General features: G+C 49.9%; 3 protein-coding genes across 3 annotated transcripts in view; 2 read left to right on the top strand and 1 right to left on the bottom strand.

Moving 5' to 3' along the window:
• DAP3 (death associated protein 3) overlaps window positions 1–8,880 on the top strand; it is a 29,908-nt gene extending 21,028 nt beyond the window's left edge. Inside the window, exons 7-14 of the mRNA XM_058821931.1 lie at window positions 767–859; window positions 2,782–2,912; window positions 3,035–3,115; window positions 4,629–4,787; window positions 6,087–6,146; window positions 7,782–7,871; window positions 8,561–8,678; window positions 8,770–8,880. Coding sequence (XP_058677914.1) covers window positions 767–859; window positions 2,782–2,912; window positions 3,035–3,115; window positions 4,629–4,787; window positions 6,087–6,146; window positions 7,782–7,871; window positions 8,561–8,678; window positions 8,770–8,855 — 818 coding nt within the window. The 3' untranslated portion in view covers window positions 8,856–8,880. The remainder of the gene's footprint in view (window positions 1–766; window positions 860–2,781; window positions 2,913–3,034; window positions 3,116–4,628; window positions 4,788–6,086; window positions 6,147–7,781; window positions 7,872–8,560; window positions 8,679–8,769) is intronic.
• MSTO1 (misato mitochondrial distribution and morphology regulator 1) lies at window positions 8,881–15,203 on the top strand. The gene is made up of 14 exons (XM_058821930.1): window positions 8,881–9,074; window positions 9,157–9,280; window positions 9,514–9,568; window positions 9,901–9,964; window positions 10,044–10,092; window positions 10,631–10,745; window positions 10,850–10,967; window positions 11,056–11,190; window positions 11,283–11,435; window positions 11,958–12,089; window positions 12,182–12,366; window positions 12,499–12,564; window positions 12,653–12,771; window positions 14,402–15,203. The coding sequence occupies exons 1-14, from the start codon at window positions 9,000–9,002 to the stop codon at window positions 14,629–14,631; spliced, it is 1,620 nt and encodes a 539-aa protein (XP_058677913.1). The 5' UTR covers window positions 8,881–8,999; the 3' UTR covers window positions 14,632–15,203.
• The window catches only part of LOC131569673 (GON-4-like protein), a 59,237-nt gene continuing 56,698 nt past the window's right edge, over window positions 12,704–15,242 (bottom strand). The window contains exon 32 of the mRNA XM_058821929.1: window positions 12,704–12,818. The gene's annotated coding sequence lies outside the window, so the exon portion shown is untranslated. The remainder of the gene's footprint in view (window positions 12,819–15,242) is intronic.

Raw genomic sequence — 15,242 nt, forward strand, 5'->3', positions numbered from 1 at the left:
TTCAGAATTTATGGAAATATTTGACTGTGTTGTGGTTGAGACAGAGACAGTACAAAGCTACACTCCATTTTCAGAAGCAGATATGTGATCTTTATCCTTCAACTGGAGTGGAATGAGGAGAAACACAAGGAATTCCTGCAAGGCAAAGGGTGGTTGTGAGCCTGAGCTGCTCTGGTCTCCAGGAGGTGGAGACTTTCATTCCAGTTTAACATCCAAGCACAAAATGAATTACAGAAATATTTCCAGAATTTACAGGAATATTTTCAGAATTTACAGGAATATTTGGCTGTGTTGTCGTTGAGACAGAGACAAAGCAGCACACTCCATTTTCAGAAGGCTCCAAACCTGGTTTTATTACAGCATTCATGTTTTTTATACATTCTTGTGCCACATGGTGTGTGCTCAGTGCAGGGATTGGGCACTTCAGGGAGCTCAGAGCTTGGGTGTCTTTAATCTTATCTCCTAATTTTAATTTTAATTCTTTAATTTTATCTCCTAAATTTAATTTTAATTCTTTAATTTTAACTCCTAATTTCAATTTTAACCCTTTAATATTAACCCCTAATTTCAATTTTAACTCTTTAATTTTGACACAGAGCTTCAAAGAGGGTCAGCACACAGGGCAGTGGGGTGGGGGACGGGGAGAAGGAGCTCTCTGGGTGTGCTGGGTGAAATCCTTGCCCTGAGCTCCCTTTCTGCAGGAATCACAGTCAATACAAACTGAAGTGGTTTTTTCAGAGCCTTTCCTTGACAGATCTTGCTGGAGATGGTGAGAGGGGAACAGGCAAGACCATGACCCTGTGCCACGTGGTTCACTACTGCTCCAGGCAGGGCTGGCTGGTGGTGCACATCCCCGATGGTGAGAAAAGCAGGGCTCTGGTACACACCAAACACCCAAAGAAGCTGCTAGGATATCCCAGCACAATCTACCCTTGTTTTTCCATAGTGGAAAAGGCTCATAAAACACAAAAACCCCAAATAAAGTAGGGTATAATTAGTTATTTTCACCTGCTCACACGTCCTGTGGGCCAGTTTGGTTATCTCTATTTTTAATGAGCATGGGAAGAGATTGTTTGGGAGCTGTAGGATATCCCACCAAAAACTATCCTTGTTTTTCCATAGTGGAAAAGGCTCATAAAACAGAAAACATAACACACAAAAAACCCCCAAATAAATCAGAGCATAATTAGTGATTTTCCCTTGCTCGTCTTTTGGGCCAGTTGGGTTTTCTCCATTGTAAGCATGGGAAGAGATTGTTTGGGAGCTGTAGGATATCCCACCAAAAACTATCCTTGTTTTTCCATAGTGGAAAAGGCTCATAAAACACAAAAAAAAAAAAAAAAAAAACCAAATAAAGTAAAAAAGATAGTTAAAAAGAGTATAATTAGTGATTTTCACCTGCTCACACGTCCTTGGGGCCAGTTTGGTTTTCTCCATTGTTACCAAGCATGGGAAGAGATTGTTTGGGAGCTCTAGGATATCCCACCAAAAACTATCCTTGTTTTTCCATAGTGGAAAAGGCTCATAAAACAGAAAACATAAAACACAAAAAAACCCCAAATAAATCAGAGCATAATTAGTGATTTTCCCTTGCTCATCTTTTGGGCCAGTCTGGTTTTCTCCATTGTAATGAGCATGGGAAGAGATTGTTTGGGAGCTCTAGGATATCCCATTAGAAACTATCCTTGTTTTTCTGTGGTGGAAAAGGCTCATAAAACACAAAACCCCCAAATAAAGTAAAGCATAATTAGTAATTTTCACCTGCCCACACATCCTTGAGGCCGGTCTGATTTTCCCCATTGTTAATGAGCATGGGAAGAGATTGTTTAGGAGCTGTAGGATATCCCAGCACAATCCATCCTTGTTTTTCCATAGTGGAAAAGGCTCATAAAACACAAAACATAAAACACAAAAACCCCAAGTAAAGCAGAACATAATTAGTGATTTTCACCTGCTCACACATCCTTGGGGACAGTTTGGTTATCTCTGTTTTTAATGAGCATGGGAAGAGATTGTTTGGGAGCTCTAGGATATCCCAGCACAATCTACCCTTGTTTTTCCATAGTGGAAAAGGCTCATAAAACACACACAAAAAAAAAACCAAATAAAGTAAAAAAGATAGTTAAAAAGAGTATAATTAGTAATTTTCACCTGCTCACACGTCCTTGGGGCCAGTTTGGTTTTCTCCATTGTAATGAGCATGGGAAGAGATTGTTTGGGAGTTGTAGGATATCCCACCAAAATCTGTCCTTGTTTTTCCATAGTGGAAAAGGCTCATAAAACACAAAACATAAAACACAAAAAAAACCCAAATAAATCAGAGCATAATTAGTTATTTTCACACATCCTTTGGGCCAGTTTGGTTTTCTCCATTGTTACCAAGCATGGGAAGAGATTGTTTGGGAGCTGTAGGATATCCCACCAAAATCTGTCCTTGTTTTTTCATAGTGGAAAAGGCTCATAAAACACAAAACACAAAAATCTCCAAATAAAACAGAGCATAATTAGTTATTTTCACACATCCTTGCGGCCAGTTTGGTTTTCTCCATTATTACCAAGCATGGGAAGAGATTGTTTGGGAGTTGTAGGATATCCCACCAAAAAAACCCAAAAACAAATACAATAGAGCATTGCACAAACACCCCACCTCATACCATTATTTTGCCTTAAAAAAAAAAAAAAACAAAAAAAACCCCACAAAATAAAATCCAAACCAACTTTACCTTTTTTTTTTTTTTTTTTTTTTTTTTTTTTTTTTTTTTTTTTTTTTTTTGCTGACAGCTCATCTGTGGGTGAAGAACTGCAAGGAGCTTTTCCAGTCTTCCTACAAGAAGGACAGGCTGGATCAGCCTCTGCAGGCCTCGGTGTGGCTCAAGAACTTCAAAACCTCCAATGAACGTTTCCTGGACGAGGTTTGTGGCTGCAAACCCCAACCCCTGCAGGAAAAGCACTTTGCATCCCTCTGGTGCTTCTCCCACATTCTGCCATCCAGCCCTTGCCATCCCCAATCTCATCGTTGTTTTCTCCCCAACAGATAAAAACACAAAAAAAATACATTTGGGGCAAAAGAGAAAGCACAGAGGAGGGCAGACCTTTGAGGGAAGTGGTGGAGCAGGTAAGGAGCAAACTCTGCTGCTGGTGTGGCCTCACCTTGGACCAGAGCATCCTGGGTTGGTGGGACAGATTGCTCCTGAAGATCTTAAAAATCTGACTCCTGGGAAACAGGAGGTGTCTCCCTGTGCACAAAAGATGATGTGGTGGATCTGGAAAGAAAATTGTGCAGAGAATTTGGGTGGATGGCAAAGTTAGAATTTGAGATTTCCACGTTTTGGTGCTCGAGCTGCTCTTGGGAGAGGTTGTTGACTGTCAGTTTGTCTTCCCCTGGAGGAGCTGCCCAAAAGTCACCCCCTAGCAAGAAATCCTCTCCCTCTGAATTATTATAATTATTTACAGCAGACAACTGCCCCACCTGGCTTTAACAGTGTTAAACAGTGTTAATTTTAATTAACAGCAGATAACTGCCCCAACCTGGTTTTAACAGTGTTAAACAGTGTTAATTTTAATTAACAGCACATAACTGCCCCACCTGGTTTTAACAGTGTTAAACAGTGATAATTTTAATTAACAGCACATAACTGCCCCACCTGGTTTTAACAGTGTTAAACAGTGTTAATTTTAATAATTTACAGAAGATAACTGCTCTACCTGGTTTTAACAGTGTTAAACAGTGTTAATTTTAATTAACAGCAGCTAACTGCCCCAACCTGGTTATAACAGTCTTAATTAAAATTAACAGCAGAGAACTGCCCCACCTGCTTTTAACAGTGTTAATTTTAACAATTAACAGCATGTAACTGCCCCACATGATTTTAACACTGCACTAGTTTAAATATTTATTAAATCCCTAAGACTACCCGCTAGGTTACACACAAAACCCAACACACACTTTCAACGGCCACAAAACTACTTTTTAACAAACCAGCTCACACACAACTCACTGTAATTAAACATTTTGCTAAATTTCATTTCTTTTCCAACAACAACAAACAGCAGCTAACTGCCCCGTCTCTAAGAGGTGACAAACAGAGCCCAGCCGGGGACAGAGGAGCTGAGCCCTGCCTTGTGTCCCTGTTTTAACAGCGTTGAATAGGGTTAATATTAACAATTAATAGCAGATAACTGCCCCACATGATTTTTACAGTGTTAAACAGTGTTAATTTTAACAATAAACAGCAGCTAACTGCCCTGTCTCTAAGAGATGACAAACAGAGCCCAGCCCGGGACAGAAGCAGCTGAGCCGTGCCTTGTGTCCCTGTTGTAACAGCGTTGAATAGGGTTAATATTAACAATTAATAGCAGATAACTGCCCCACATGATTTTTACAGTGTTAAACAGTGTTAATTTTAACAATAAACAGCAGCTAACTGCCCTGTCTCTAAGAGATGACAAACAGAGCCCAGCCCGGGACAGAAGCAGCTGAGCCGCGTTTGTGTCCCTGTTGTAACAGCGTTGAATAGGGTTAATATTAACAATTAAGATAACTGCCCTGTCTCTAAGAGATGACAAACAGAGCCCAGCCGGGGACAGAGGAGCTGAGCCGCGTTTGTGTCCCGTGTTTGTCCCCGCAGGGCCTGGCGCGGGTGCGGAGCGCCAGCGATGCCGTGGGGGCGCTGCTGAGGGAGCTGAGGCTGCAGGGCCAGCGCGGGCCCCGCCGGCTCCTGGTGGCCGTGGACGGCGCCAACGCGCTCTGGGGCAGGACCACGCTGAGCAAGGAGGACAAGAGCCCCGTGAGGATGGGCCTGGGGGGGTGGGACGGTCACGGTGCCAAAAACGCTCCGTTTCTGAAGGCTTCTCTTCAAAAATTTATTCTAGCCACGCGTGCTTTTTATACGTTCTGTCAAAACTCAGAAGTCGACGCTTTGCTCATTCGTCACGAGAGACAGGCAAAGCGCTCATAGTTTCTCTTATTTCTCCCTCTTTCTTTCTTGGTTTCTGTGTCAACAACCTTGGTAGAAAATTCTTTCTGGTGTAAACACGGATCCCCTTCTTAAACTTTTCTCTGGCTCACACCAGTCACTGTAAAACCTCTTCCACAGGTGCCTTTTTGGGTTACCTAAAAACAAACAAAACTTAAAAGTTTGGGGTTTTAGAATATAGAAAGAAGTATGAAGCAAGATAGAAGTTTTAGAGCAAAGTTGTTCTTCTTTAGGACAGATAAAATTAAGAGAATAAAAGCAGTTATTTTTATTGAGGGGCCTTCAGGTACATTTTGGGCAGACAAAGGCCCCAGGAGCTGCACACAAAATGGACATCACAGGTTTCACACTTTCAGAAATTTGGTTCATTTCTATTTTGGGGGTTAATGTTCTAATTACAGCTCCAGATAATGAAATAATTTACCCCAAATTTGCTCCCCCCAACTCACTTTTATTTTACATTTCTCAAGGCTTGAGACAGTGAGGTGTCCTTGATTGCCAGGCCTGGAGAGGAATTTTTGTGTCTGCCCAAAAATGGGAAAGCTGTAGCTGGCAGTGTATATGGAGTTTAGAGTTATACACCAAAGAATTGCAGGATTACAGATATAGAAAATTTATAATATATAATTTTTTTATATATAATATTTTTAAATTATAAATATATTTTAAAACTATATTTTGTTTTAAAATTATAAAATTTAAAAATATATAATGTTTTAAAATTATAAAAGCTAAAATCCTAAGGCATCATTCCCCCAGAGCTCTGCCCTGGGGGATTCCTGCTGCAGGGGGGAGCTGCTTAATTTTAATTCTGTGGCAACCTCCGAAAATGTTCAGGCTTTGGAGGGGCCTAAAAGGTTCATATTGTGCTTTAGACAAATTTTCCTGAGTTTTCCCTGTCTCTCCCTGAGGCAGAAGTGCAGGTGGGTGTTGTTGGAGGGGCAGGGCCTGGCTGGTGCTCAGTGCAGCATGACTCAGGCTTGCTTTGAGGGAAAGCAAAGATAAAAACGTGCCTGAAGGGTAGAAATGATCCTGCCAGGCTGGTTGGAAGGAGGGGAGGGGAATTTGAAGCTGCTGGCAATGCAATAGTGATGCAGACATCTCCAGCAGGTCTCTCCAGAGGAGCTGACGCTCGTGCACAACCTGCGGAAGATGCTGAGGAACGACTGGGTGAGTTCCAGGCTCTGCCTCTCCAGCAGCGAAACCCCAGCAGGGAAACCCCAGCAGTGAAACCCCAGCAGTGAAATCCCAGCAGTGAAACCCCAGCAGTGAAATCCCAGCAATGCAATCCCAGCAATGCAATCCCAGCAGTGAAATCCCAGCAGTGAAACCCCAGCAGTGAAATCCCAGCAGTGAAACCCCAACAGTGAAACCCCAACAGTGAAACCCCAGCAGTGAAATCCCAACAGTGAAATCCCAGCAGTGAAACCCCAGCAGTGAAACCCCAGCAGTGAAACCCCAGCAATGCAATCCCAGCAATGCAATCCCAGCAGTGAAACCCCAACAGTGAAATCCCAGCAGTGAAACCCCAACAGTGAAATCCCAGCAGTGAAATCCCAACAGTGAAACCCCAGCAGTGAAACCCCAGCAGTGAAATCCCAGCTGTGAAATCCCAACAGTGAAATCCCAACAGTGAAATCCCAGCAGTGAAACCCCAGCAGCAAATCCCAGCAGGGAAACCCCAACAGTGAAATCCCAGCAGTGAAACCCCAGCAATGCAATCCCAGCAATGCAATCCCAGCAGCGAAATCCCAACAGTGAAACCCCAGCAGTGAAATCCCAGAAATTAAATCCCAGCCGTGAAATCCCAACAATGAAACCCCAACAGTGAAACCCCAGCAGGGAAATCCCAGCAATGAATCTGCCACAAGCCCAGAGCCACGAGTGGAGCAGTGCTGAGGGAGAGCTGCAGTGTCTCAGCAGTGTTTGTGAGCAGAATGAGCACAGCTGGGATCTGCAGCAGCATTTTCTGATCCTCCTGGCAAGCTCTGCTGGGGGACCCTGAGCTGGAGGTGTCTGACAGCCCTTTGGGTTGTGAGTGCTTTGAGCTAGTGAGAACTTCTGCTTTCTCAACATTTTGCTGCAGGAGATCAACTCCTCCTGCTGCTTTTTCAGTCCCCAGAGCTAGAACAACTAAAGCTGTATAGGAGAGTCCATTTTAAATTATTTCACTTGTTGGCATAGAAAACCCATAATAAGTAAGAAAAGTTTTAATGCCAACCCTGGGAACATGAGCTGTATATTCATTTTCCCTGTGCTCACACGGAGCAGCCTGGTTAGTGTGGTCTGGAGCATTATAAAAAGTTAATCTTGCAGAATTTTTGAAGAATCCAGATCCCAGAACGGGATTTTAAAGCCCACCCAGTGCCACCCCTGCCATGGGCAGGGACATTGCCCACTGTCCCAGGTGCTTCCAGCCCCATCCAGCCTGGCCTTGGGCACTGCCAGGGATGCAGGGGCAGCCACAGCTGCTCTGGGCACCTGTGCCAGGGCCTGCCCACCCTCAGAGCCAGGAATTCCTTCCCAATATCCCACCCAACCCTGCCCTATTGCTGTGAAACCATTCCCCCTGTCCTGTCCCTCCATCCCTTGTCCCCTGTCACTCTCCAGCTCTCCTGGAGCCCCATCAGGTCCTGGAGGGGCTCTGAGCTCTTTCCCTTGTCCAGCCTGGCTCCAGAGGGGCTCCACCATGGAACCCTGCTCTGGACAAGCTCCATCCTGCAATAAAAAATGCCTCAGGGGTTGATCCTGAACCAGCAGTGAGTTTGCAGCTGACAGGATTTTTATTTCTGCTCTGCTTTCCAGAGTGGAGGTGCCATTGTGACCACCCTGAGCCAGACTGGCTCTCTCTTCAAGCCCAGCTCTGCCTACACTCCCCAGGAGCTGCTGGGAAAGGTCAGTCACGGCCTCTTTGGGGTTTTTTGCCCCTCTTCACATTGGGAAACAAACAAAAATAATGTTTGGTGAGCTGGTTCTGTTCAAGGGGACACTGGTGAGGGTCTCTGTGGGTCACACACACCTTTGGGTCAGCAGTGCCCTGAGTGCCAGGGGAGCCAAAAGTGCCCTGGGCATCACAATCTGTGAAAGGTCTGAAGCTGCTGAGGGTGTCCCAAGGAGGGACATGAGGATGAGGAGCATCTGAGGGCATTTCTGTCCAGCTGGAAAAGAGGAGCCTGAAAGGAGATCTCAGGGATCTGCAGCTCCTCCAGAGGGGCAGCTCTGATTTCTGTGAGCAGGACAGGACCCAAGGGAATGCCTGGAGCTGTGTCAGGCAGGGCTGGGCTGGAGAGCAGGAAAAGGTTGGATCTGGAAGGACTGGGATGGACAGCAGGAAAAGGTTTTTCTCCTAGAGGGAATGGGCACTGAACAAGGAATGGGCACAGCCCCAGGGCTGCCAGAGCTCCAGGAGCACTTGGACACCACTCCCAGGCACAGGATGGCATCGCTGGGCTGTCCCAGGGCCAGGACTGGCCCATCCCTGTGGGTCCCTTCCAACTCTGGATCCTCCAAAACTCCGTGACTGAGCTCTGGGCCGTGTCCCCAGCCAGCCCCCAGCACTGACCGTGCCTGACCTCCCTTCCCAGGAGGGTTTCGATGCCTTGGACCCCTTTGTGCCCATCCCGGTCCCCAACTACAGCCCCAGGGAGTTCGAGAGCTGCTACGGCTACTACCTGGAGCGGAGGTGGCTGCAGCACGAGAAAGGTCGGTGCTGGGCGAGGGGGAAAACCGGAGCTGTTCCCTCCATCCCTCCCTCCCTCCTCCAGCTCAGTTTTTCTGTTTTTCTCCCTCGCAGCGCACACCGAGGACGGCAAAGCGGAGCTGCAATTCCTCAGCGGCTCCAACCCACGGCAGCTGGACCGTCTGGCGGGGCCCCTCTAGCGCAATAAAGGCTCCGTTCCCCCGCTCTTCGCGTCCGTGTCCGTGTCCGTGTCCCGGTCCCGCGCCCGTTCCCGCCCCCGCTGGCGTCTCCGCCCGTCCGGGGCGGGCCCCGTGACGCGCTCCCGGTTCCGTTGCTGCGGGGCGATGCCGGGGGAGGCGGTCACGCTGCAGCTCGGGCACTACTCGGGCTGCGTGGGCGCGCACTGGTGGGGGCTGCAGGTGCGGGACGGGACGGGGCCGGGGGTCGGGCCGGGCCCGGGGCTCGCTCTGATCGCGTTTCCCTCCCTGCCATTCCCCGCAGGCCGCGGCGCTGCGCAGCCCCGACGAGCACAACGAGCTCCGCGCGGCCGCGCTGCTCCGCTTCGGCCGCGGCCCGGGCGGCACCGAGAGCCCCGAGCCGCGGCTGGTGGCGCTGGAGCTGAAAGGTACCGCGGGCGGGATCTGGCACCGGGCGGGATGGGTGCGGGCACCGGGCGGGATCTGGCACCGGGCGGGATGGGCGCGGGCACCGGGCGGGATCTGGCACCGGGCGGGATGGGTGCGGGCACCGGGGGGAATGCGGGCAGCGGGCGGGATCGGGCAGCGGGCGGGATGGGTGCGGGCAGCGGGGGGAATGCGGGCACCGGGCGGCCCCGCCGTGACCGGGCTCTGTTTGCAGGCGGCGTGGGCGCGCTCAGAGCGGACGGGGAGGGCACGGAGCCGCCGGTGAGCTGGTGAGTGGGGATAGGGCAGGATGGGACGGGAGGGAACGGGACGGGACCGGGGCGGAATGGGGCCACCGGTGAGCCGGTGAGTGCGGGACGGGAGCGGGGCGGGACGGGATGGGACGGAGCCGCCGGTGAGCTGGGGATGGTGCGGGAGGAAACGGGACGGGGCCGCCGGTGAGCTGGGGAGTGCGGGACAGTGCGGGACGGGGATGGGGCCGCCGGTGAGTGCGGGACGGGACCGGAGCCTCCGCTAAACGGGTGAATGCGGGACGGGGCCGCCGGTGAGCGCGGTGCGGGCCGGGCCGGGCTCCCGCAGCTGCCGCCGCTTTGTGTCGCAGGGACGGCGCCGTCGCCGATTACCGGGAGCGGGGCCGCGCGCCGCGGGACTCCGGGAGCCGCAGGGTGAGCGCGGGGCCCGCACCGCGCCCGGCCCGGCTCCGAGGCGGAGCGCCCGGTAACCGGGCCGGGATTGTTCCCGCAGGGAGACGCGGCCGGGGACGCCAAGGGGAACCCCGGCGCTGCGGGGCCAGGTATTGCGGGCTGGGTTCGGCTCCAGAAAGGCAGAAATGAGAATTCCCTGGTCCCTGCTGTGGGAGAAGGAAAACGGCGGGATAACGGTGCTTGGCTTGTGGAGAGCTGGGGCAGATGGGCTGAGCCAATTTTTTAATTTATCCAGGTTTTTCAGCCCAGCAGATGGGCTAAAAAACCGTCCCTGGATAAGTTAAAAAACTTGGTTTTGCATTTTGGGGATGCTCAGAACTGAAAGGGGATGGTCAGACCTGAAAGGGGATTCTCAGGAACGGAAAGGGGATGCTCAGAGCATGGTAGAAAACTGATTTTACATTCATGGGGATGCTCAGAGCTGAAGGGGAATGCTTAGAGCTCCAAGGGGATGCTCAGGAACTGAAAAGAGATGCTTACTTAGAGCATGTTAGAAAACTGATTTTACATTCATGGGGGTGCTCAGAGCTCCAAGGGGATGCTCAGAACATGTTAAAAAACTGATTTTACATTCATGGGGATGCTCAGAGCTGCCAGGACCTTTGCTCTCCCCTCTGTCCCCTGCAGGTTCCTCTCCTGCAGGGTCCCAGGACACTCCCTCCACCAGGCTCTGGTCTGATTACCTCAGTGTGAACCTGCACCCCAAGAGTCTCTACGTGATCCGGCAGTACCTGCACGATGGGTATGGCCAGGGCTTTGCTCCTGAACCCAAACCAGGGCTGAGTTTTGCCTTTAAGGGTGAATAAAAGGGATAAAATAACCCCTCTTTACCCCTTTTTCCCTCAGGGATTGTGGCTGTCTCGAAGGCTTTGGGCAAGGTGAAAGCCTCCTGCAGGACCCTGCCTGTGTGGAGGAGCTGGAAGATCGGCTGCACTTCTTTGTTGAGGAGTGTGATTACCTCCAGGTCCTCACCTTGTCCCAGCTCCCTTTGCTTCCAGGAAACTTTCTGCTCAAGCTGAAGCACAATCTGAGGTGCTGCTGGTTTCCCACAGGGGTTTCAGGTGCTCTGTGACCTCCACAATGGATTCTCTGGAGTTGGTGCCAGGGTGACGGAACTGCTCCGCGATGAGTACGCACGCAAGGGGATCCTGACCTGGGGCCTGGCTCCAGTCCTGAGTGCTGTGGGAGTGAGTAAACACCGAGGGAGCCCAGAGCAGGAGCCCAGCCTGCCTTTGGCAGGTTCTTGTTGGTTCCAAGGGTTGGATTTTTTCCCCCCCAGGACCCTCAGAAGAGTTTTTACAGACTGATGAACACAGCCCTGGGCATTGCCCACCTGTCCCGTCACAGCTCTCTCCTCTGCCCCCTGTCACTCAATGGGAGCTTGGGACTCAAGCCAGAACCTCCTGTGACATTTCCATACATAAAATACAATGTAAGTGCTGGCCTTGAGCTCCTGCAGCTTCACCCCTCTCAGTGTTTCCTGCAGTTCTATATTTTGGTGGTTTTTCTTGCTGCTGTTCTGCTCAGCAGAGACCTTTTCTTCCTTTTTCACTGGCGTTTTGAGCTGCCAACTTTTCATTTCTGTAGTTTTCTTCCTGCTTTTGAAAATATTAACACATTTCCTTGGCCCTTGTGCTTTCTGGTGGGTGCTGGCACTGAGGAAAAGGCTTTACTACAATTATTCCCCATGTTTGGAGTAACTCCAGCCTCACTGCAGCTTTAAGGAGCCTAAAAAAGATAAGAAAAGTGGCAGCAAAGAATTTGTTAAGCAACAGCTGGGCTGGAGCTGCAGTTCCACCCTGGCTGCTTATCCTAACCATGAAATAACTGCAAACCACCTCTTTTAAAGGCACAGTTTACAATCCATCTCTTTTAAAGGCACAGTTTACAATCTGGTTTAAGTTAAACACAAACTCCGAGCTGCCCTGCAGTTCCTGCCTTGTCCCCTCCCCAGGCATCCCTGAGCTACCACAGCAGCGCCATCCTGGCTGCAGCCCTCGACACCCTCACGGCTCCCTACAGGCTCTGCTCCTCCCAGGCCTCCATGCTGCACCTTGCTGACTCGCTCACCTTCTCTGGGAGGAAGGTGAGGATGAGGAGGGGCCCTTCCAGCTGTGCTGCACGGCTCCAGCTGTGCCAGGAGAGCATCCCAGACTCTGTTTTGTCGCCCAAATCCAGGTTGTGGCTGCCTGGGCAGCTCTTCCCCTGCCTGCCCCGGCTGGCTCCTCGCTGCCTGACGTGCTGGGTGCCCACCAGGACGTGCCCTGGCAGCTCCTGTCCTCCTGCAAGGAGCACAAGAAACTCAGCTCCTGCTTTGCTCAGTCTGCTGTGCTGCGAGGGATGTGCCGGGAGAAGGCCAGCAGGTAAACCAGCGCCCGAGCTGCACCTCCTGCAGGATGGAAACACCCACTGAGGGGCAGCCCAGGGACTGATGCTGCTGGTTTTAGAGCAAAACAGCCAAAAAGGAGCTGGGAAATGCTGGGTTTGCTTTGCAGGCAGAGAGAGAGCCCTGAGCAGGTGCTCCAGCACTACCTCCACATGCAGTTCCCCGGAGCCTTCAGGTGGGTGCGGGTTTGGAGCTTCAGGGGGAGCTGGAATGGCACAGGGGACACTCGGGGGGCTCTGGTGACTTTATTGATCTCCCCACAGCACGGCCCACGTGTTCCAGCAGCCCTGTCACACCCAGGCTCCCTTCCCACAGTTCTTCTCTCCTCTGCTGAGCACACGGGGATTCCTCCAGGACAGAGCCCGGGGCTCGTCCTCAGCAGGTAAGGAACAAACAAAACAGCCCTGAAACTGCCACAGAGAGCAGGGCCTGGCAGGGGGAAAGTTATCAATGACCACCCAAAGTTATCAATGACAACCCAAAGTTATCAATGACAACCCACAATTATCAATGACAACCCAAAGTTATCAATGACAACCCACAATTATCAATGACAACCCACAATTATCAATGACAACCCAGAATTATCAACGACAACCCAAAGTTATCAATCACAACCCAGAATTATCAATGACAACCCAAAGTTATCAATGACAACCCAAAGTTATCAATGACAACCCAGAATTATCAACGACAACCCAAAGTTATCAATCACAACCCAGAATTATCAATGACAACCCAAAGTTATCAATGACAACCCAAAGTTATCAATGACAACCCAGAATTATCAATGACAACCCAAAGTTATCAATAACCAAAATTATCAATAACCAAAATTATCAATTAATAAAAGTATTAATAACCAGGATTATCAATAACCAAGATTATTAATAACCAGGATTATAAATAACCTGGTTATTGATATTATCAATAACTGCAATTATCAATAACCAGGATTATTGATAACTGCAATTATCAATAACCAGGATTATTAATAAGCATGATTATCAATAACCAGGGTTATTGATAACCAAAATTATCAATAACCAGGGTTATTAATACCAAGCCAACCCAGTGTGCAGAGCTGTGAGCAGCTGAGCTCAAGGGCTGAGGTTTTGGTGCTGTTTAACCCTTGCTGTGCCTGGACAAAACACCCCTTAAACTCTGCAACAGAGAGAGCAGGGCCTGACAGAGGGGAAAATTATCAGCGACTGTCAAAGTTATCAATGACACCCCAAAATTACTGATAACAAAAATTATTGATAACCCAAAATAGCAATAACCAAAATTATCAATAACCAGATGTCTGTTTAACCCTCGCTGTGCCTGGGCTGGTTACTGAGGGTTTGGTGCTGTTTAACCCTTGCTGTGCCCGAGGTTCTGGCGCTTTTTAACCCTTGCTGTGCCTGGCTGGGGCTGTTTAACCCTTGCTGTGCCTGGCTGGGGCTGTTTAACCTTTGCTGTGCCTGGCTGGTGGCTGAGGGTTTGGTGCCTGTTTAACCCTCGCTGTGCCCGAGGTTCTGGTGCCTGTTTAACCCTTGCTGTGCCTGATGTCTGGTGCTGTTTAACCCTTGCTGTGCCTGATGTCTGGTGCTGTTTAACCTTTGCTGTGCCTGGCTGGTTACTGAGGGTTTGGTGCTGTTTAACCCTCTCCGTGCCCGATGTCCAGTGCTGTTTAACCCTTGCTGTGCCTGACTGGTGGCTGAGGGTTTGGTGTCTGTTTAACCCTTGCTGTGCCCGAGGTTCTGGTGCTTTTTAACCCTTTCTGTGCCTGGCTGGGGCTGTTTAACCCTTGCTGTGCTTGGCTGGTGGCTGAGGGTTTGGTGCCTGTTTGAGGTTCTGGTGCCTGTTTAACCCTCTCCGTGCCTGATGTCCGGCGCTGTTTAACCCTTTCTGTGCCCGATGCCCGGTGCTGTTTAACCCTCGCCGTGCCCAATGCCCGGTGCTGTTTAACCCTCGCCGTGCCCAATGCCCGGCGCTGTTTAACCCTCTCCGTGCCCGTCTCCCCGCAGCTGTTGGCAGCATCCCCGTGCTGGCAGCCCTGCAGAGCTGCCCTGCAGTGCTGGGGCTGCTCTCGGGGCTGTGCCGGGAGCTGCGGCCGCGGCGCTGGGGCGGCTCCTGCGCGGCCGGGCTGGAGCTCGACGACGTCCAGGAGGCCCTGGAGGAGCTCAGGAGCCTGGCCCAGTGCTATGAGACAGGACCTGCAGCTGATGGATCCGAGGATGAAGCAGATTCAGACTGATCCACAGTGGGGAGTGGCTTTGAGATGGCTCCCCCAATAAAGAAATGGTTTTGGAAATGCCCTTCTTGTTTTAGTACCAAAAAAAAATCTGTTCCTTCTTCTCATTTTATTACCAAAAAAAATCTTCTGGGTGGAGCTTTCCACCTACTCACAGTTGTGTGGCAAAGGAGGAAAGCTGCTTTTTGGTTGGGTTTATTTTCTTTTTTTTCAGCTGCGCAAATTGGATTTGCTCTGCCTGTTCAAATAAACCCACACAATAAATAGAAAATTCAGACTGTAACTATCTCACATACAATCAGCACAAGAGGGGAGAACTTAAAAAAAGTCACATGAAAAGTGACAATTGAGGGTACAATATTTACAGGTCCTGGGCAGAGGCCCCAAGGCCAGATCAGTGTCCACCAGTTCTGTTATTCCACTGCTGAAACTCCCCAGGGGAGTGAGTTCTAAAGGATTTTCTCATTTTACTTCCTGCCTTTGGTTTGGTACAGGCTGGAAGTTGAACCAAAAAAAAAAAAAAAAATCAAGGTGCCGTCTCAAGTACCTGTGCAAACATTTTTCCACAGCACCTGTCTAGCAGCAAAATAAATCCCTTTTCTGGTGCAGTCAGT

This window comes from Ammospiza caudacuta, chromosome 30, assembly GCF_027887145.1.
Source record: "Ammospiza caudacuta isolate bAmmCau1 chromosome 30, bAmmCau1.pri, whole genome shotgun sequence".
NCBI lineage: Eukaryota > Metazoa > Chordata > Aves > Passeriformes > Passerellidae > Ammospiza > Ammospiza caudacuta.